The sequence below is a fragment of the Ischnura elegans genome, chromosome 1, assembly GCF_921293095.1.
Source record: "Ischnura elegans chromosome 1, ioIscEleg1.1, whole genome shotgun sequence".
NCBI lineage: Eukaryota > Metazoa > Arthropoda > Insecta > Odonata > Coenagrionidae > Ischnura > Ischnura elegans.
In genome coordinates, this window is record NC_060246.1 from 125,495,676 (window position 1) to 125,518,767 (window position 23,092).

Below are 23,092 nucleotides of genomic sequence, written 5' to 3' on the forward strand. Positions count from 1 at the left end.
AATAAAAATAAATATTTTTTCTAGCAGTAGAAAAGTTTAAAATGAACAATTCTGTTAGGATGTTGGACTAATCAGTTCATGAAGGATTAAGCTATTAATGGAAGACTAGACTGCAAACAATATATGCTGACTTTTCAATATATTGTGATCAATCATAAGTACAAGACCTTAAGGAATATTTCACATTCAGTGCCAATGTGAGGTAAGTAAAGTGGACAAATAACTTTGCAGGAAACCAATATGATATACAAACTAACAATTTCTTTACAGACTGTTAGATACCTGTAATTATCACCAAAATATTCTTTCCCATAATCCTTCCTCTGGGAATATCTCGATCTTCCACCATACTGGTATTCTGGTTCATAATAAGATCCAGATTCATAATCTTGACGACCATCCTTGTAGCTACGTTGATATCTACAGAAAATGAAATAAATAACTTCAAAACTACAAAATTGAATTGAATAAATATATCAGAATGAATTAATTGCTCAGACAACAAGGTAATGCCATCTCTAATGACAGGGCAACTCCATTTGTCAATTCTAAGTTTAAAACTGGAATTGAGAGATACAAAATGAATTAAATTAATTCCAATTTCACTATACTTGAAACCATTCAATAATCCCCCCAGCAGTCATTTGCATCTTTGCACCACTCACTTGCCAAAACAAAAACACGAAAGCATATTTTGTGATATTTTGATTAACTATATTCCAGGAGTAATCAAATAACTGTCAAGATAGTTGCTTTTTGATGCCAAATCACTCCTGATTGCTAAAATTTAAAAATCCACATGTTTCCAGAGATACAATATCTATGATAGTGAAAAGTGATTCTTACATTGAGTAATTGTTTAATTTCCTGATGCTTTATGATAGATTTTTTCAGGAAGTGATTAGTATATCAGAATCAATGGAATCGGTATTGAAAGGAGGATTAGAATATTAAAAATTGAAACAATCAGAACTATTAATGTCCAATTTCTATGCCATACGATAAGAATCAAAGACACATTTTGAATTAGGTACCTTCAGCCTTTTTTAATTGCACTAATGATATGAGAGAGAATAATATACCAGGAGCAAAAAGTGTACTTCAGAGAATTATTTTTTCTATAAAAAAATGGTTCACGTAATGATAATTCACATTCATAATCTATTTTATTAATCATCTCCCTCACGTGCCATGAATATTAAGGAATAGTATTCAGGAATAAATTGCCATGGGAATCAAGGAACCTGGATAGCATATGGTTAGCGGCCCAGAAAGCAAAAAGTTCAGGTCAAAGGTTCAGTTTCCAGTCCACTACTATTTTTGTCTAATGGGAATTAATATGATTATCCCTAGCAGATCAAGGTCAGAAGTTGATTAATTAAAGGCAAAATTTAAGTATTTTCCACAAAAAATTTAACACAGCCTGTTTTTACTTTTTGAACTGCCTATTCTCAACAGTAAGCATCAATGAAGTTGTATAGCCACAGTCCCATTTTTGTTAATTTTATCATTTTCATCATGTTCATAAATGTTTATTTAATTACTAAATAATACCACAAAATCAAAAGAATGACTAACACAGATGAATAAGGCTTCAATGTATACAGATAAAATTACGAAAAAAATCTCTCACTCAGAATTTAAAACAGACAAAATTGTGGCTAGAACAATGGGAACCTTTCAACTAGCAACCGATCAGCGAGAGTTAAACTTAGTTTCTCATCCATGCCATTAACTGCATGTTGTCATAGGCCAAGAAGCAAAACCTTAGAAGCTGGCTCCTACCTATGGCTGTCCAGTAACATTTCTTCCCCCCTTCACAAGGCTCATCTGTAGCTATTGTTTAATATGTGACAGATTGTCACATTAAAGGTTAAGGTAACTGGCTAACTAAGACCTCAATCGCTAATTTTTATTGAGTTAGTAGCCAGCAGTGAAAAAATTTTTTCTTCCATACTTCAAGGTAATTTGGAATACAAAAATTCTACATTTAAACACTAAATTCATTCAAATACCAAGTGATTAACTGAATGACTTTGCACTAATGAATAAATGATCAAATGCATTTTCGACTCCCTATTTTTAGAAGGCAAATAGGGGAAAAGTCTGAAAATTAAGAGGGCCCACATGCATACTTAAAAATTTATTGCTATCAATGTAACACATAATTATTTTATAGACGACAAATGAAACATTTTAAAAACCCTAAGATCATCATTTAAGGAAGGCATCATAAAGGAAGACTACTACAATCTGACCACAGTCAAAGCAAGTTGAAGCATTCACAGAAAAGTCTAACTCTCAGCATGATCTTCACTACATGGGGATAGGCAATAAGTGACAGGGCCAAGTGTGACATTATGCAAACTCAACTTTAAATTCATAGTGCCTTAAGGGAACAAATACATAATTACATTAGTGAAAACTTTTACTGTCCTCACAAATTTTTACAAATAACCTGTTTCCATTTTTATTATTAGCTCTATTTATCGACAGATCATTACAAACCTGGGTGGAGTTCTTGAAGCAGCACGATAACGTGAAGTTGAGGTACTTGGTGGAGGAGGTCGTCTGGGAGAATAATCCCTGGGTGAATTAACTCTTGGTGATGGAGACCTGGAGAGATATCAAGATTGTAATTTGCAGCCACTGTTGAGAATTTATGTTTAATTCTATACCTTTCATACCATCAATGTTTACTACAACAGGCAAGTTAAAATTTAAAAAAGAGCAGATGGAATCTTTACTTTATTCAAGTACATATATGGTAAATATTTCAAAATTGCATGATAAAAATATTGTCCTTAAAGCATGGACTTAATCATATTTGTAGTGCTGAGCATGGCAGGGATCAATGACCCCTGATTATTTTTCAGACTTTTTTATTCTTTAACGAGATTTTTTTTCTGCTCCATTAATGAAATGCTATATTTTGGCTTTATGGCTACAATTTATTTCTTTTTTTATAATTGGTAAGTATTGAATTGGCAATACTGAGAAGTGCGGAGGACTGACAGACATTTTTGCCCTTTTCCTTCAATATATAACTTTTCTTCTCTTATTTGATTAAAATCAGTTTTTTTGTTGGTAAAAATGAGGGCATACATTGTGAAATACTATATTATTTTAATTAAAGGAGCCCCGTAGTAGATGCAATAAGTAACAAAAAGAACCTACATTTCCACTGAAATTTATTCAAGGCAAGAAAAAAATTATTCAGTTTTCCTAACAAAATGCCAAGATAAAATTGTTGCTGGGATACGTTAACGAAGAATGGTATAACCAAACTCATAGTCAGTTTTACAAGCCTACAAACAAATGTCACTCCTTTTGAAACAATGATATTCCTCCATGAATGGTCACTTTCATGAAAAGGAAGATAGTAGCACATTGAACCCTCAGCAGTAAGATCCTACTTTGCCAGAGCATTCCTTTGAGAGCTAAAAATACTGAGTAAATATTGATGACATTGCACAATTATACCAGAGCCATTTCAGCTAAATTCCATGCATTGATGGCAGCCATCTCTAAATTGCAATATAGAAAGATGTTGAGGCCGTTTTCTATCTTCCCCATTATCCCCGTTTTCTATCTACAAAATTATGGACTACCCCGCCATTGGCCAATTTTAGTAGCATTCCTGAGCAGAGTACTGATGAGTCATTTGAAGAAAAGCTACTAATATAGCCTTGGTATATGTAATTGTATAGATCTAAAGTTAGTTGATTTCAAAAAATTTTTTTCGACATTTAACAACTGAATGCATAGCATTCAACAAAGATATGTTGTTATTCTTACTTTACTGCGATAGGTGCAGTATATCATTTTTTAGATGAGGCTTTCAGCAGCATTAGCTGAGTGCTTGAGAGCTTTACTGCCTCATGTTTCATATCACAGTGAGCTCATTTTATCAACCAGATTAATGAATTAGTTTGCTTTCATATTCGCAGCCAAATTCAAATTTGGAAGACAATTTTTGATGTATGTATCTACATTCTGTCCCTTTCTACGATATGGATCACTCAACTTCATGCTTGCCTACACTTACATCAGCAGAGCTGCTCTAATTCAACACTCTTGCAATTAAAAAAAGGGCATATAAGATCAATGAGTTGCTCCAGGCCTTAAGCTCAATTATCATCAAGCTTCTCTGATGCCACTTGGCCTCCATAATATCGTGACTGCCCACATATTAGTACACTGGATGACAGCAGCATCAGACAGCCCAGTACGTGGTTGTGTGTAGTCTCATGATGAGATGGTATCATTAGAGATTTTTTTATGAGTAACACTAAGGAGCAAGGGGCAGGGTATACTGCATATAGTAATCACTTATCAAACTTAGAGAAACACACAGTTTTGAAGGACAATACCCGGCGAATAGTCAACATCTGTCTTGCCAAGTAATTTCCATTACCCTAAGGGCCTCATTTTTCAAAAATCATCTTCAGATGCTATTATAATGGTTAGTGCGATTGAAAATTATATTAGTGTAAAAACCTGCTATTTAAATAATCAAACAAGTGAGTAGTATATTGTTGGACTGAATAGCGGATAGAAGAAATCGGAAATGCTTATAAGTGAAGAGCGCTGAAGGAGAGGTAGAGGGGAAGGAGTGCACTCCCTCCATCTTTCACGCAACGAGGCTGAGGGCGAAGGAGAAAGGGAAGTAATTGATATTGAGGCAAGTAATTTATGGTCCGTGGGGTCTCGGAAAGGAAAAAAAACGTCAGAGGCATGGGCTGATGGAGGGCAGGGGGTGATTTTGTGAAATGTTATTTTCTTATGGCGCTGAGATTCCTCCGATTGTCGTCCAATCTCTTGGGAAGATTCATGCTATGTGCCTGTCGCGTTTTGCTTTAAAATTTTCCACAGCTGCAATTCTATTGCAATACTCCTAAGAGAGCTTTAAAAAAAAAAAAAATAAAAAAAAAATCGATCGTGAGTAGGACAAGCATCGTAATGTAACGGCATATGCAAAGAGAGGATTGGACTCTTTCTACTCCCTCTTATGGGACACTGTATTAACGAAAGCATTGATTGAAAATTTGGGCTTCAGATTCAATTTCTTCGACGAATTTGGATCCGAAGTACATTAAGGTGAAGGGCATTATTCGTGAATATTTGGACCTGAGGTATCCGATCCGACCGTCCCTAGTAAGCATCATGAGGTTAAGACTACAAGTGAATACCTACTTATCTCAGAGAGCCATACATATCGTATAAATTTAGCTGAAATGCCTTGAAACCTGGATCAGGTTTCAATGCATTTAAAGACTGTTTCTTGTAAATGCTAGTGCCTAGGAGGACTTCAAATTAAAATGATTTATCATTCATAAACTCCGCTAGCTAGAAAATGGCATTCAAAGTAGCATTTGCCTGTCACTTCGATGAGCGACAAAAGGGTCTGGGTGACACAATAATTGTAAATAGACTGGTTTGAAAAATCGTCAACTGCCTGCAATGCATTACGAACCCTTGAGATAGCAGATGTTAGCCCACCCACACGACAGAAGGGAATTTCAAAAGCAGGTACGATTTTTTTTAAACGTGAATACAAGTCTTTAAATGTGTGCCTACTATCTTTAAAGATATTTTAAACAATAAACATTTATATAAATAAGGTTTCCTAAGGCTATTTATGGGAAAATATATGGTTTAGAGGAAATTCGATACCCAACACCTATGCTACCAGGAACGCATCCCTATCTTCCCAATGTTAAAATGCTCTCATATAACGCAAATTCGTATAGCGCAAAGACCCCAAGGAACGCATCCCTTGCACTATACGAGGCATAGGTATATAAGTATAAAAAAGACGGCTCGTGAAATGTACAGTGAAATGTTGTGTGCGTGCAGTGCCATGGAAGAAGGAGGACTACTCCTCCTCCTTCCATGGTAGTACCATTTGTGATATGATCAGCAATAAATATGTAAAACAAGTTAGATTAATTTGCTTTGTTTTTTATAAATAAACACCTCAAGTAAACTATATTCCCTATATTTCCACACTTCTACGCTGTCAATATTTGAAAAATTTAAATGTGGCGAGGCAGATAGTTGTGTTTCCTTAACTATAACATTTTAGGAGTTGCAAACATATGTAACTAATTTCTCGCATGTAGGAATTTTTAACATAGTCAATATGTATCATTCACACATATAACTTAACATTATTTTATTCACGATTCTTTTCTACATTGTAAAATTTTTATAATTTTTCGATTCTACTCCGACATTGAGGTGTATTTATTGCTTTTCAAGTATAAACGTATATAATACTGACGTTGCTAATTATGTTTTTCCATACTCATCACGCACGCACCAATGAAAGTAAATATCCGAAGTGCAAAAGATACAATATGCATATGCAAAAGATATGCAATATACATCATCATTGAATACACGGCCATTTGTACAAGAATTACTGCATCTCAAACATATAAATGCTTCGGTAGTACACATTAATCCCTCCTTTCTCAATGGTATAACATAATTATTTGTGTGCAATAATCAACAAATATATCTGCAATGGATTTACATCGACTTATCCATTACCAAGTAAATATTTCGATGAATTTTGCTGCATCGGTTTCTTTTATTTGATAGTTTTACTATCTAATGATGGATGAATAGCCCTTATTACAAGTGAGAATCGTTTGCTTTCCCGCTCGTATGTCATTTGATTCAAGCATTTTTATTGGCTCTTCACGCAACCACTGGCTTTGTATTCAATATTTTTCACGCCTATCTGCTGGTCCTATCCAATACTGAGAATCAGGGTTTTCTACAGTAGCGGCCAGGAACTGATCTTTTCTCCACCAAGGTACAGACTTCAGTTGGGAGGAATTTACGGTAGAAAACCGGTTCTCCAGAGAAAGGAGCTTTCAAGTTACAGACTTAGGCCCCAATTGCCATTTAAGTTGCATTTAATTACCATTTAAGGCTCCCCTGCCCTCCCCAAAACTCTGCCCGGACTCCTTTTCCCGGTTGGTGCCACCCAGAGTCCCCCAAGAAATGGCCGGAATGGCGGCTCCGCAGCGGCACTGCCTCAGAGTCCTCAGAATGGCAGTTGTGACGTCAGACACACAGAATCAACCACGCCCCCTTTCGAATGCAGTTTTTCGCGCCGTTGGAATTTCGACAACTTTGAGAATTTTTATCTTGGGAATGAAGCGTTACCTAGCCCTCGGGTTTTTTGCATTGTGCAAGATTCATCGTCCTCTATCTCCTCCATTTTTTCCAAAAAATGTGCAAGTTCTCCATTACACTCGGAATGGCCTTGCCAAGGGTGGAATTAGGTATGAACTCAATTAAATTCATGGAAGAACAGGATTCCATATTTTCTGTAGTATATTAAATTACAATAGCTAACCTTGATCATGACAAACCAATTGCACGATTAAGGCTGCATTGACAACAGCACCAGTAAAGTCTGCAGTTGGTGAAAAATTGCTACTAATGCACTATTTCTTTAAAATATCTTCAACAAAAGATCTAGGAAGGTCAACAATGGATTTTAAAATTTATACAACTGTGAGCTACCACAGCAACATTTTGCAGACAGAAGAAAGCCCTACTAAGCCTGCAGCACCAGAAGAAGACAATGCCAACCTAAAATGCAGGTCTTACTCCATTAGAGAAAAGCTGCCTCAGAAGGTAGCAGTTTTATAAATGCAAAATATCCTGTAATAATCTTCTCAGGACTCTACAGAGGTAAATATTTTGAAGAAGTAATACTTCATGTAACCTGTATAATACGTGGAATGACACAGTGGAAGTTATTACAATAAGTAAAATGAAACATAGCAATATTTCCACTGAATTTACTTCAGCCCAATGCCTTTAACTGTTACAACAACAACTGAGAGTGTTGTTCTAACAACGGAACACGTCATGCACAAATAAATTCAGTGGAAATATTGCAATTTTTCTTTAAACTAATAGTACAGTAAAACCTCACCTTAACGAACTCCCGCTAAACGAAGAACTCCGTTCAACGAACAAATGCTATTGGTCCGGCCAATTGCCTATGTAAACACAGTAGTGAAAACTCCCGATCAACGAAATGAAATTTCGACGCGATCGAGTGAAATTCACCTCTCAATTACCAATTTTTCCGGTTAAATTTTTATTTTCATATGAATAATTTAATATTCGTGGCGTTGGAGGGCCAATCAGAGGCTTCCACTGAATAAGCCAATCAGAATCGTCGTTATTAACCGTAACCATAGCCTTCCGTGGTGTTTTTCCACCGACCCCAACTCGCGGCTCGTGGCGAATAGCAAAAAATGTTAATGCTGACTTTCGTAAATACACTCATGTCTCGTATAGCACAAGGGATGCATTCCTTGGGGTCTTTGCGCTATACGAATTTGCGTTATACGAGAGCGTTTTAACATTGGGAAGATAGGGATGCGTTCCTGGTAGCAAAGGTCTTGGGTATTGAATTTCCTCTAAAACATATATATTCCCATAAATAGCCTTAGAAAACATTATTTATACAATTTTTTATAGTTTAAAACATCTTTAAAGATAGTATTCACGCATTCAAAGACTTTTATTCACGTTAAAAAAATTCTTACGTGCTTTTGAAATTCCCTCCTGCCGTGCGGGTGGGCTAACATCTGCTATCTCAGGGGTTCGTAATGCATTGCCGGCAGTGGACGATTTTTCAAACCAGTCTAAAAACAACTATTGTGTCACCCAGGCCCTTTTGTCGCTCATCGAAGTGATAGGCAAACGCTACTTTGAATGCCATTTCATAGCTAGCGGAGTTTATGAATGATAAATCATTTTAATTTGAAGTCCTCCGAGTCATTAGCAGCTACGTGAAACAGTCTTTAAATGTGTATTCAACGGTGTTCGGCGAGATGTTGTGGAACACAATGATACAATGGTAAATGAAGAGCAAACTTAGTGCATGTCCACAGTAATTACTACAATTACAATAATTACTGTGGACATGCACTAAGTTTGCTCTTCATTTACCATTGAGTCTTTAAATGTCTTGAAGCCTTCCCAGGTTTTCCTTCCCTGAAAATAATGAACGAGAAAGCATTCTTTTCCAATAGAATATCGTCTCGTCAACACTAAAAACTAGTTGAGGGGGAAAGGAGCCACTTTCAATCACAGCTTGGAGTTCATCAGAAAATGTTGTGGTGACTGGGCTATCAACACTTGCAGATTCACCTGATATCGCCGTACTGAAAATACCAGCTTGCCGTTTAAATTCTGGAACCAACCGGAGCTTTCACTAAATGTCTTGGAGCGATTACCACTCTCGTCTTTTTGTACTGATCCACTATGAACTTTCCGTACGTGTAGACCCCTTGGTTGAAGTTGGTGCGGCTGAGGTCACTGATGTTTTAACATCTTCTTTATTCAGAATAAGGCTTCGTGCGTTTAAACTTCCGCGCAATATCGCTTTGACGTTCTCCATTTTCAAAGCAATTGACCAATATCAATTCCTCTTCTAGGTTTATGGTTTTTCTTGATAAATTCTTGATTTTTCTACCTGCATTCCTATTTTTTGCCATTTTCTCTTTGTTTTTACTCTGCATGGCTCTATCGAAATCACCTTCTACTGCTGAACTGTGTTCTTGACACGCAGAGGGCCTACGACTGCGGGGAGGGAACGAGGCTATTGTGTTTGAGACTCTATCAGGGACCCTCTTATATGTTGGTGCTCTTCATGCGCAACTCGGCCACCGCTCCATTTCTCCCCCGTGAATACCGATGACCTTGAAGGCTTTAGCGTAGACCCTCTACCTGGAAGTCAATCGCCCGATAACCTATGATGGCAAAAATTACGTCTCAACCAGTATTGCTTAAAAAAAACTCATTTCCACTAGCACCACGCTTAATTAATGATCTAAATTAACTCATTCTGTTAAGTAGACGAGATAAATTACTTCGGTAGGCCGGCTATCTGGACCCAATGACGAGTAATCCTTTTGGCCATTGCACAGCAATGGATTTCGATTAATACATAAACAAAAAAGAAGATTTGAGGCAAGCAATAATATTTGTATGCGTAAAATGATAGAAATTTCGTGTGTACTTAGCGCAAGTTCACGTTTTATCACGAGAGCGTTTAAGATATTTGATTAGGCTACACTGCATTGCAATGTTTCCCCGAGGAACGAATTTGCACTATATCGAATTTGCGCTAATCGAAATTGCGCTATACGAGACATGGGTGTAACTCTATGTCCCAATATTTACACGCTCAAAGGTATGATATCTAGAGCTATGTACTTCGATCGCATTCTTTTGACGGTTGTTTAAGATACTTTACAGAATTACTACGCGTAAATTCCGAGAAGCATTTTTTTTCACTCGCCGCCATCTAGGATAATTTTTTTAAATTACGGAAGATACAATGTGCGCGCTAGAAGATGAAAGCCAAAATTTGCCTCTCTTAATTATCTTGATTACATGACTCAGTAGTTACTCTTGTTTCATTAACATTATTTATTTCAATATCATCTAAAAAATAGGAGAAACTTTTGCATTTGCCGCAATCTTGGATAAAAAATATCCGCACTTAAGAGACGAAAGCCAACATTTCCCATTGATCTAGACGTTACTTGAATTGAGTGCTTTATACCTAAGGTCGGTCTCTGTCTGTCGGTGATTGTAGCGATGTCCTAACATGATGTGAAGCGGTGTTGATTTTCTACAAAGGAAAAGGTTTTCGACGGCCGTCAATTGTTGCATGAAGAAGACGACAGTCGCAATTAAGTATGACAATCGGTCATAATACTATAGACTTGCATAACGGTCAGAAATTGTTAACTCTGCGTCCCAGGGGCCTAACCGAAAACGCTCCATTACCAATGTCGATGGACAAATGTCTTCAACTATCTTTCTGGAGCTGAGCCCCATTTCAGGGCCCATCTTGCAGGAGCAAGCAAGAAGTTGGGAATGGATAGCTGAATAGAAACAATTTTAAGGACATATTTAATGCTCACGAAGAGCTTTTTTTTATAATTTGCTTCCTGGCCGTACTTTAAAGGAATAGGTGGGCCGCGGGGGAAAATGAGCAAAGAATGTTTTATAGTACTCCGAAGCACCAATAGTGATGGCTCGGAGAGGTTATGTTACGTTTTTAGTGGGGAAGTATGTGAAACCACGCTGTTTTAACCCTTTCACTGCTGTGGACGTACCTAGTACGTCCGCACGACAGACTGCGGTGGACGTACTTTTTCTTCCTCCCTACCATACGGTCAGCACTTCCACGAAGCACTTCGAAGGGACCCACTAATCCAGGACCCTTTCCTCGACGAACTCACCCACGCAAGACCGTCTCATCGGCCCTACCAGCGGGGGCCCTACCTCCGGAAAAGTGACCGCTCTGACTGCAAATTGAAAATCAATCAATCAATCCGATCATCACAATATGATTGTTTTCATCGCACTCCTGCCAATCAAGCAATAATGTACGTCTTTGAACCGTGTTTCTGCGATGAAAAATAATGATTTTGTTAACTTTGATATAATGGCCATTTTCCGGTGGTCCGCAGCCACGTTTTGTTGCAAAGTTAACAAAATCGTTATTTTTCATCGCAGAGACACGGTTCAAAGACGTACTTGATTGCTTGATTGGCAGGATTGCGATGAAAACAATCATTTTTTGATGATTGGATTGAGTGATTGATTTTCAAATTGCAGTCAGAGTGGTACCTTTTCGGGAGGTAGGCCCCCCGCTGGTAGGGTCTAAGAGACGGTCCTGCGTGGGTGAGCTCGTCAAGGTTAGGGCCGCGGATTAGCGACCCATCGGAGGGTGTACCACACCCATCCTGGAAGTACCTGCTCCATGGGCCCAGGAGACGCATTTTAACATTTTCGCCGCATGTGAGGAGAAGGTTTCCGCAGATTGAATAGCAGTGAAAGGGTTAAGAATGATAGACAGGGGTGTATCCAGGAATTTCGTTCGGGGGGGTCCAAAACATGGGGGGGAATTTTTGAAAAACAGGGTACTAACTTTGTACTACTAAGTAGAGAGTTTTAAACCAATTTTAGCACTTTGCATAATCGAAAAAATTTCGTTTTTCAAATGAATATTTTGTACCCCCCGGACCTCCCCCCTGGCTACGCCACTGGCACAGTCTAAACATGCCATATTTAGACTGGGCCACTGGTGAGAGTAATGCCTCACCCCTGTGATAGCAGCAAAAATCCATGAATGACAGCGGGATTAATTCAGCGGTTGTTGGCGGGAGTTGATGTACTCATGGGGAAAGTAATTTCTCCCTCGATCGCTGCACGGGCCCGAACATAGGACTAACAATAAGAAATGTGCGCATTATTTTCTTCCCCCCAACTGCTCCAGCTAAGTTGCGACCTCTCGACCGAGGGGTCATTTCTGCGGCAAAGCGGCATTACCGTCGAATTTTAGTGGAGTTTTTGGTTTGTAGAATGGATGTAAGGTATCGGCGAAATTGAAGAGGACCATTATGCAGGTAATGCAGCGGCTTTGCAAAGCTTGGAAGCGTGTCGCACTTGTCACCATATTTAGTTATTTTGCAAAAACCGGGTTTGCAGTCAACAGCATCATCATCGTGACATATTTTACTTCAAGAACTCATGCATGAGGCCTTACAAGCTGTTTCCTTATCGGGAGTTGTCAATCTGGTTCGCAGTCAACTGCAACCACGCGATGGAGAGTGATGACGAAATCCGTGAATCCTGGCAGGGTCTCTCAAAAGACATGAGTATTGAAGGGTCGTTTGATAAGTTCACTAGAATAGTCTCAAATTTCGTTATCCGCGAAGCCAGTGAACTGAGGGTTGCAGAATATAATTTCTCGAAAACTCATTTCTCAAAATTGTGACATATTTTACTTCGAGAACTCCTGCATAAGGCCTTTCAAGATGTTTTCTTATCGGCAGTTGTCCATCCGGAATGCGATGGAAATGATGCTAGTACAATGAATAATTTACGAAGCCCGCGACTGCAAATATTGCTATGGAGTATTCTGGATTCGACTACTATAAAGAAATGCTGCCACCCACTGCGCTTTAATGGGTCGACGAAAGTCGCAACTCGCACCGTTATGGTAGAGCGATCTTCGAGCGAGCGTATTTCATGATGAAGCTATAATTGGCGCTATTACCTTAACTTTATATTAGTAATGGTCAAATCCGTCGAATTCTTAATTTTTCAGTGTAAACTTTGCGAATACATGTACTCTATTTCAAATACTGAGAATAAAGGGATGGCCTCGCGCTCGACGCTACGTTGCATACATTTTTGAAAACTGATGAAAAAGCACGCGAAGTGATTGAATAATACGAACTGAGGCTTCCTAAATGTGGTGTATTGCCCGCGATTTGCATTGCAGCTGAAGAAATCAGCACTGTTTTGAAGTATGCGAAGGTAGAATGAAGATAACGCATGCAGACTTTCTTCAATTTCCGAGCCCCTAGAATGATGCAACGTGCGTATCACCTCCGGGGAACGAACTCCCGATCTACGAAACGGCAAAATTTTGGTCCCTTGAGTTTCGTTTAAGAGAGGTTTTACTGTAATACTTATTTCTTTATACTATTAGAGGGCATTATCATTACCTGTGGTAATAGATTTGCTGATTTTTTAAATAATTATAATAGGTAATTAATAAATAACAAACTATGTATTGAATATTCCATTTTTGAAACTGAATCATTCAATTAACAACACAACAAGTCTTACTAACTGAACATGATGCAACATTACAGTAGAAGATAAATTAAATGCCACCCAAGATACATCATTAGCCACTGAGTCAGAAATGATAGGAATCTTTTCTCTAAATTTTTCCAATAATGATTCTTCTGTTATCATGGCAAAACTTTTTACCGAGATACAAGCTTTCAAACATGAGAGGCTTTGCAAAAGTAGAAAATAAGCCAGCAGGCCTGATTTTCCAATCAAATCACAGCCATATATGGCATAAAAAAATCAAAATACAGTGGAACTTGTTTAGTACGTTTCTGAAGGGACCACAAAAAATGAACGTACTAACCAGGAAAATGTGCTAACGAGGAAAGTAAAAAATAGCAGTCGGGGTAATTACAATCTGTGGAAAAGTCATCATAATTACAATTACTATCGGTAGTTCTCGTAGGATCGCCTTCCTGAACTCTTTTCACCTTTAAAATAAAGAAAATGGGCGCTACATTGAAAAACAAGACCATGTGAATAAAAGTCACAATGTTTCATAGATTTCCCGAAGACAATTACATGAAAACGGTGTCTTTCTCCCATGATTTACCCTTTATATATTTATAGAAAGAGGACAAGTAAAGCTAAGTCATTTCTTTTTTGTCACAGCATACTCGGAGAATATAACAACAACCCTGAGTATGTCCACTGGTTGTTTTTAAACATCATAAAAATTGGACAAAATTATATTAACCTTAAATTACGGCAACAGCCGTACACATTCGCTTCTGGAATAAAACCATATCGATTGTTACATAGATTAATAACACGAAAGATTATTAGATTACGACGTAATTACAAGAAGATTTTACATTATATGTACAGTAGAAATTTACTTTAAAAATTTGTTTTATGTCGTCTGCTTTCGTGCCGAGATCAAGTATTTTCAAGCTAAGCTTCGCGTGGAGATCCAGAGCATCGTCTGCTCCCGCAGCAGTAGTCAAATACGCACGTACTCCGTAGCATTGACGTCTAGTTTATGGAGTACGTGCAGTACTGCTTTCGATAAAGTGGGAATTGGATAAAACTCATTTCTTCATCATTGATAACTCGTGCAATAGCAACAATTGCTCACTCGTGAAATTTGTGCGCAGTGGGCACTCCAGAGGCAACAGAAGGTGGGGAAAATTGGGGCTTCTCATTGGCTGCAGTTTTACATAGGCATTCCTGATAAATGGCCGCATTTTATTATTCATCACGTCATAAGAATTGAGTAATGTATTTGGATAAATCACGGTCGAAGAAAGATATGTGGAATGAATGCCAGAATTTTAATGGCTAGTAATAATAAATTAAATCATGAATTCGGAGCTTCACGACCCTTAAGAAGATACTAGAGAACGAATTGCGGGTTGCGTCACGCCAAGCAATTGAGCGTACTAACCAGGAAAGCGCAATTTTTTCAAACGTACTAACCAAATACTTTTACCTGTATTTTGTTCCGATGGTACCGGGACCAAGAGCAATCGCCGTACTAAGGAGGAAAACGTACTAAGGAGGAACGTACTAACCAAGTTCCACTGTAAATAACAGAATAACAACAATCTCTGACGATGAAAATGAAAGAGGAAATATTTACCTGCTAATAGTAAATGACCTAGACCTTGTTCTTGACCGAGTCCTTGATCGTGTCCTTGATCTGGTGCGAGGAGATCTGAAAAAAGAAATATAAACTATTAAAAAAATGAAATAGCCCTTCACAAATCAATAAAGGCTTGAACAATTACTGATGATTCAAATATAGTCAAGCATCATGAACCATCATTAGAAATTAGGTGATGTTGGATTTAGAATTTAGCTGGATTTCGGGTGCTGCGGTAGTAACCATAATAATTAGCTGGTCTGCGATGTTTTAAGCGAAGGAATCATATAACAAAATGAGATAGCATTTAAGTGAAGTAAGTTTAATTTCTTTATAATTGATGATAACTAAGAAAGCAATTGGTTATATATTAACAAGTAGTAATATTAAACGATTAGGTAGCATTGCAAAAGAGCAGAGTGAAAAGAATGGACGTGGCAATTACATTTGTAGAAATTTATCTCAGAAAATGAAAATTTTTATAATGTTGTTCAAAAAATTGATAAAAGCATACATTTTTACTCGTTTTAAGTCCTTTGTGATCCAATTACACAGTATTTAACATAATTCAATGAGCTGGCTACTAACTGCAATGTCATCAACATCAACACCGTTCGCTACAACAATGGGTGCTTCCGTCTCCGCAAATATTCGTCAATCCAATATTTGAAGACTAGTGTCTTTTACAAAAAACAGGGTGTGCAATATTGTTCTTGGAAGAACATTAATTGCACTCAATAGCATCCTCTACCATAGATTTAAACATAATTATGCAACAGCTTAGTTTCACTATGGTAAATCCTTAACATACCTTGTCCTTGACCTTGTGTATGAAGAGCGTGATGTAGATCGTGAAGAAGGTGATCGGCTGTGGGAGCGACTATAAGATCGAGAACGATGCCTTCCACCCATCCTTCCTCGAAGCTTGCGATCCCTTTCTTCTTTCTCTCTGAGCATTCGCTCAAAAACCTCTAATGGATCATCAATAACTCTGAAATTACAAAAAAATAGCAAACTTGATAACAAATATCTTAAAATTTTTGTTCAAAGAATATGGATCCAAGAACAATATAGAACAAGGATAGATTAGACAGACTGCAGACCTATTCACAACATCTGAATTAGTAAACATGTACGCATCAGGCTAGTGACACATACGGAGCCATTAATTGATAAGTAGGGATGAGTAGGAAAGGCAATTCCAGTTTTGGGAATGGACAAAATATTTCCAAACTTTCCAAGTAAGAATCAGAACAAAGTAACTTATTTTTATATCAGTTGAAACAATTTCCCACACTCAAATAAACAGGTTCAATTTCTCATGATTGATATCTGCTGTTTTATCCATCAAGGTCAACCACCCCTTTGATTAATTAAAGCCATACCCAAGAGATACAGTCCGACTATTTTTGCCCATCCTTGAAAGTAAAGGCCATGATAGCAGGGTTAAGGAATGAATGGCTTCCTAACAACTAGGAAAATTCCATACAAGCGGTCCTCAAATTTTGTACAGTTCACACTTCCATACAATCCATATTGAAATCTTATGCTCAACTTTCATACACTAAATTTGGACCATCAAACGTTTATCTGCAAACAATTTCTTAAATTTGCCACAATGTTTACTGTGCATCCAAACATTCAACTGTTACATTTGGCAGTATAAGCAGACAATACGGATACACACATATGATCGATGCCAATTTAGACTTAATTAAGGTGATTTTTTTGTATCTGCCCCATTTCTTGATATATTGTGATAAAACTATTCAAAAACATAAGACAGAGGAGGCAGTGGTTAGAGGAAATAAGCGTAGGTTGCAAAAACTTAATACGTGCTTATTATCAAGCAAAAGTTGACAATTATTACACGTACCCAACTTGGGGAATCATTTGCTACAATCGGCCACTCTGCAATTAACTAATTCTACAGTGTGCTCCATTGTGAAAGAAAAATATAAAATTAGAGACCATGTACGAAATGCAGGTTACATTTCATCAATAATAGGGAACTTGCATGATTTTTTTTATTTCACAGGCGGGCAGAAAATTCTTTTCAGAATTCAATAAAGAAAACCACATGTAAGTCTGAGTTTTCCTTCGTGAGATATTCAATGATAAATGTAACGAATTTTTAAGTCACCAAAACTCCCTCACCTCCCTAGCCACTTCTGAAGAAGCTTAGATGACAACATCCGTAACGAAACAATTGTTGCAACTGTTTGTAACAGTTGCCAGCAGTTGTGAGAGCTTCGTTTGTGAGACGTGTTGGTTACTTTCAATTGAAAGCAAAGTATCCAATGATAGAGGCTCGGAAGCCCTCATATTTTGTATTTTTTATAATATTAATATCTGAGTATGGCATAAAATATAAAACTGGAGCATTTAAACCAAAAATTTTATAATACCTAAATAGCATCGTTGTAGGAGTCTGAGCCACGGCCATTGGAGGGGGATGCGTTAATTTTAAGTTGATGTCATCAACGGCATCTCATTCATTTAAATACATAATTAGTATAATTTTGATACAGTGGCACTTGTTCAGTACGTTTCTGAAGGGACCACAAAAAATGAACGTGCTAACAAGGAAAGTAAAAAATAGCAGTCGGGGTAATTGCAATCTGTGGAAAAGTCGTGATAATTACAATTACTATAGGTAGTTCTCGTAGGATCGCCTTCCTGAACTCTTTTCACCTTTAAAATAAAGAAAATGGGCACTACATTGAAAAAAAATACAATGTGAATAAAAGTCACAATGTTTCATAGATTTCCCGAAGACAATTACATGAAAACGGTGTCTTTCTCCCATGATTTACCCTTTATATATTTATAGAAAGAGGACAAGTAAAGCTAAGTCATTTCTTTTTTGTCACAGCATACTCGGAGAATATAACAGGAACCCTGAGTATGTCAACAGGTTGTTTTTAAACATCATAAAAATTGGATAAAATTATATTAACCTTAAATTACGGCAACAGCCGTACACATTCGCTTCTAGAATAAAGCCATATCGATTGTTATAGCGATCGATACATCAAATAATAACACGCAAGATTATTAGATTACGACGTAATTACAAGAAGATTTTATATTATACAGTTGAAATTTACTTTTAAAATTTGTTTAATGTCGTCTGCTTTCGTGCCGAGATCAAGTATTTTTAAGCTAAGCTTCGCGTGGAGATCCAAAGCATCGTCTGCTTCCGCAGCAGTAGTCAAATACGCACGTACTCCATAGCATTGACGTCATGCAGTACTGCTTTAGATAAAGCTGGAATTGGATAAGACTTATTTCTTCATCATGATAACTCGTGCAATAGCAATAATTGCCCACTCGTGAAATTTGTGCGCAGTGGGCACTCCAGAGGCAACAGAAGGTGAGGAGCTTGGGGTGGGGAAAATTGGGGCTTCTCATTGGCTGCAGTTTTGCATAGTCAGACATTCCTGATAAATGGCCATATTTTATTATTCATCGCGTCATAAGAATTGAGAAATGCATTTGGATAAATCACGGTCGAAGAAAGATATGTGGAATGAATGCCAGAATTTTAATGGCTAGTAAAAATAAATTAAATCATGAATTCGGAGCTTTACGACCCTTAAGAAGATACTGGAGAACGAATTGTGGGTTGCGTCACGGCTAGCAATTGAGCGTACTAACCAGGAAAGCGCAATTTTTTCAAACGTACTAACCAAATACTTTTGCCTGTATTTTGTTCCGATGGTACCGGGACCGAGAGAAATCATCGTACTAAGGAGGAAAACGTACTAAGGAGGAACGTACTAAGGAGGAACGTACTAACCAAGTTCCACTGTATTTCCTATTGCCTGCTATGCTTTTATATACAATAACTTCATCCATTTACTCGTAGGTACCGGAAAATTTGTCACTTAGGACTGCCTGTGCTTGTATTATAAGGTGAATTCCAGTCAATGCAACTTTTGCTCGCTGCTTGGAGATTCCTATGAACATCTTTTGTGCCGAAATAGTGTTATTTTCAACGTTACAACTCCCATTAATCTGCTACTGATAATCACAGTGCCAGTGGTTGTAATGCACAAAGTTTAACAAGTTTGAAAAATATTGGCCAAGAGTTGTAATTATCAGTGCTCCATCGTGATTGAATTGTAAAAAAGGCTATTACGCTATCCATAAATGTCTGACAGTAATGTAAAAAATGTCAGTGGCATGTTCACGTCCATTGTTAACCGTAGATATGACATTTCACGATCAAGGTATCAAGATCAAAGCTGTGTATGAAGTTTTTTTTTCTACATGAATTTCTACGAATAGCAGTGAGAAAAGTCACCTGTGCCACTTGCATGAGCTAATTTAAGGCTTTAAATCAGTAATTAGTTGTTTTCGTCATAACGAGCTCTGTGATTGTAAGTTTTACGTGATGAATAAAATAATGGTAGAGACTTCCAGTTTTTTATAATTGTATTTGCCTATTTCCCACTATATTTTAATGGTATGTGCTAGTATAACATCTGTTAATTTACATATATTATTGAAATACTTTGTAGCTGGTGTGTGTGTTGGCAGCGGAACCGATTCGCGATCTCACATGTGAATTGTGTGCAAACTTTTTCTGTGAATTCGTTTTCATGTAACCAATGAAATGGTGAAACTCTGTCACATTATCCTGAAATAAAAGTTTCTTTTAACAATAAGTGCATGTTTTGCATTTCTTTAAATGTCCATTGCTTTTCATAGATAGATATAAAAAAAGAAAGGAGAATAGGAAGCGAAGGGAGTGGGTGAAGTGGAAGCAGAGACAAAGGGAGTAGAGATTGTACGAGTCACAGCCAGGCATTCGCCTGCATAGACAGTTTGTCATAAGTCCTGGTCCCGTATAGCCGCTGATGCGTGATGGCGTGATCGTGCAACAGTAGCCTTCTTTGAAGATTTCGATTATCCGTGTTTTCCAATTATTCTACCTGCCTCTCCCCATCATTAGCCCGGATAGGCGTGAGTTTGCTGTACATAACGAGTGGTGTATTTTTAAGATTATTATTTAGATAATACATAGTCAGAAATTTTTTGGGGGAAGCTTTTCTTCTGACATCTGAAACTGACATTGAGCAGGAGTCAAGTTTATTGCAAGAAAAATGCTAAATGAGCATCTACACATCACCAGTTTAAGCTATACCAGAACTATGGATGCTTTCCTACAATAATTTACTCCAAATGTTAATTTATATTAATAGCCAGTGTCTGATTCATCATCTATTCTTTACGAGACACTCAGAAGTAGTTACCTATACACCATAATAAAATTGATTCACGTAACTAGGTTACTTAATAGATAAATTACTTTGAGTTTATATGCTTACGAAAGTTTACTTGATTTATGCTGCAGAATGAGATACTCACCCCTGTTGACTACCATTATGCAAAGGTGGCCGCCCTAAACCAGGAGGGGGAGGCTGCTGATGACTTATCATGTGCCCACCTCTGAAACCTGGACCTCCTATATGAGAAAAAAATCGAATTTTAGTGCATAAGGTAAACACTAAAAAATTTTCAAATATCTTTTAGGATAATTGTTGTTCTAACCATTTTTTAATAACCAAACACCTCTGGAGCAAACCATAAGGTACCAGACAAACACTCGCCACTTAAAACCTTAAGTAAGTTTGGCTAGAGTCCAAGGGTTGACCTCATCCCCAGACTAAGCCATTGGCATGTGTATTTTACACATTCAGGGCAAAAGGAGGCAGATACAGTAGAAGGAACATACAGCTACACTGCCATTATTAGCTTCATTCATAGTTCCCACTTCTCAGTAGCCCTTAATGTAAAATTCTTTTACCACTAAATTGAGGATTTCGTCTTCACTAGCTGACCCAGTGAACTTCGTACCACCAAAAAGTCAATGAACAGTTTGGTTACACCATTTCTAAACCAAGAGCTACTGAACTGATTTTGAATTAGTATTACAATGGCTTGTCAGAAAGACATTTTCTTTATTCAATCTATAAGGATATACCGGGCACATTTACACAGTTTTATTCAATGAATTTTCCATTTTTTATGTAACTTAGGATATTTTAGACATTGTGGTTTTATAAAGCAGTTAATAAATAAAAAATTTAATGCATTCTGTTGTTGACCTATCAGTGTTTTTAACCGTGGAAAAAAGTTTTTGGATCAAAGTCTGTTGCATAAACTTACCCCCTTCTCGGGGCAAGTTTACCCAATGCTAGACCGTTGCTTGACTGACACTCAAAATCTAGCAAGAATAGCCCCTAGAGAGCAGCTTTGATACGTCTTAACTTGTGGCGAGCCAGTTATAACTCAGTTTGGAAAAAGTACACTGTGTTAACGTGCCCCATGTGTAAATGTGTCCCAGTCTACCAAACACATTTGGGTTTATTCTCTTGAGTCAAAGACCTTCTGATATGGTTCTTTTTTAGTGTATTAACAGGTGCAAGAACAAACAAAGTGTATGGTTTACCATCTCAACTATACGCTATGAAGCCCACTTCCGACCACTCACTCACACAAATGTTTGGGGTGAACGAGACGAGATACGACAAAATGTCTAGCGACCGACCACCTCTAAAATTGTCTGGAATCCAAAGAAAATAGCCACCAAAATCTGATGGTGGCGCGGCGATCATTGGAAGGTAGATACAATCAAATAATTATAGCATTGTACTTGTTTATGCAAATAAAAGGAGCAGAAGTGAAATAGGGAAAGCAAAACAGAAGATTAAGGAATTGAAACGAAATAATGAGAAAGATAAGGTAGGAAAGGGTCTAGCAGGTTAAGATGGTGAAAAGTGCCCCCCGATGTTTTGAAAAATAAAAAATATACACTTAAAGTGCATCCCAAATTATGTGTTTCCCCAACGTTTCAGGCCTTTACAATGGATAATAACCCCAAAAAAAATTGAAACATGATTTTTAGTTTTTTAACCATATCTCCAGTTTTTATTTTTGTAAAATCGTTTTCTTGATTTTAAAATGTAAATACAATTATGTTCTATAGAGCGTTCCACATTTAGCTGACAGTACGAGCCTTATGGAGAACAGTGTTGCCAAGCTTCCGCTCTGCCGGCAGGCATCCTGACAGCGTATGCAACCACACATAAATGAGCGCCAAAATGGTTTAGTTCAAAAAGGAGTTAGGGATCGCACGAAAGACGGTGTAAATTAAGGAATTTTTTAGCGTAAATTACAATACCTTTGCTGCAATATAAAAGGAAAAGTCTTTTGTTACTTTATGTATGTACTTATTCAATGCACAAGCTGAATAATTAATTATCTGTAATGTAAAAAATAACAATAAATTGAAGGATAAGAAAAATTATCGCCACTCCTGAATGAGACAAAATTTCTATTCCTTCCATATTATGCAATATTTTTTTGGCTCTGGCTAGTATTACATGTAATGCGATGTTGTATAAGACAACGATGTTTATATCAGACAGATAATTGGGTTTTTAATGTTATCATGTAAGGGAAACGTCTATTTCCACTGACGTAAGCTCTAAGACGTTTGCCGTAAGAAAGGTGACCTTATTGATACCTTGCTTCTAAGCATTCATACGTGCCTTAATTTTGCGGAGAGTGTCAATAGAAACTCAAGGATAAATCGAATAGACCGTCTGGAATAAGTAGTAGCCGATTCTTATTACTATTCATCTCCTTTACTCCAAAGATCAACCATGGAACGTCCAACTTGAAAAACCATCCATAACCTATTTGAAATTTTCTCTCATATCAGTGTGGATCCAAACATTATCGACTCATGCAAGGAGATAAAACGCAATAACCTCGATGAAAACGAAG

At 37.3% G+C, this 23,092-nt stretch overlaps 1 protein-coding gene across 3 annotated transcripts in view; it reads right to left on the reverse strand.

Moving 5' to 3' along the window:
* The window catches only part of LOC124169276 (E3 ubiquitin-protein ligase RBBP6-like), a 156,438-nt gene that overhangs the window by 34,174 nt on the left and 99,172 nt on the right, over window positions 1-23,092 (reverse strand). For all 3 annotated transcript variants that reach the window (XM_046547857.1, XM_046547844.1, XM_046547852.1), the window contains exons 16-20: window positions 20,669-20,765; window positions 16,104-16,283; window positions 15,290-15,364; window positions 2,509-2,616; window positions 283-420 (exon numbers count right to left, since the gene is read on the reverse strand). In XM_046547857.1, coding sequence (XP_046403813.1) covers window positions 283-420; window positions 2,509-2,616; window positions 15,290-15,364; window positions 16,104-16,283; window positions 20,669-20,765 — 598 coding nt within the window. The remainder of the gene's footprint in view (window positions 1-282; window positions 421-2,508; window positions 2,617-15,289; window positions 15,365-16,103; window positions 16,284-20,668; window positions 20,766-23,092) is intronic.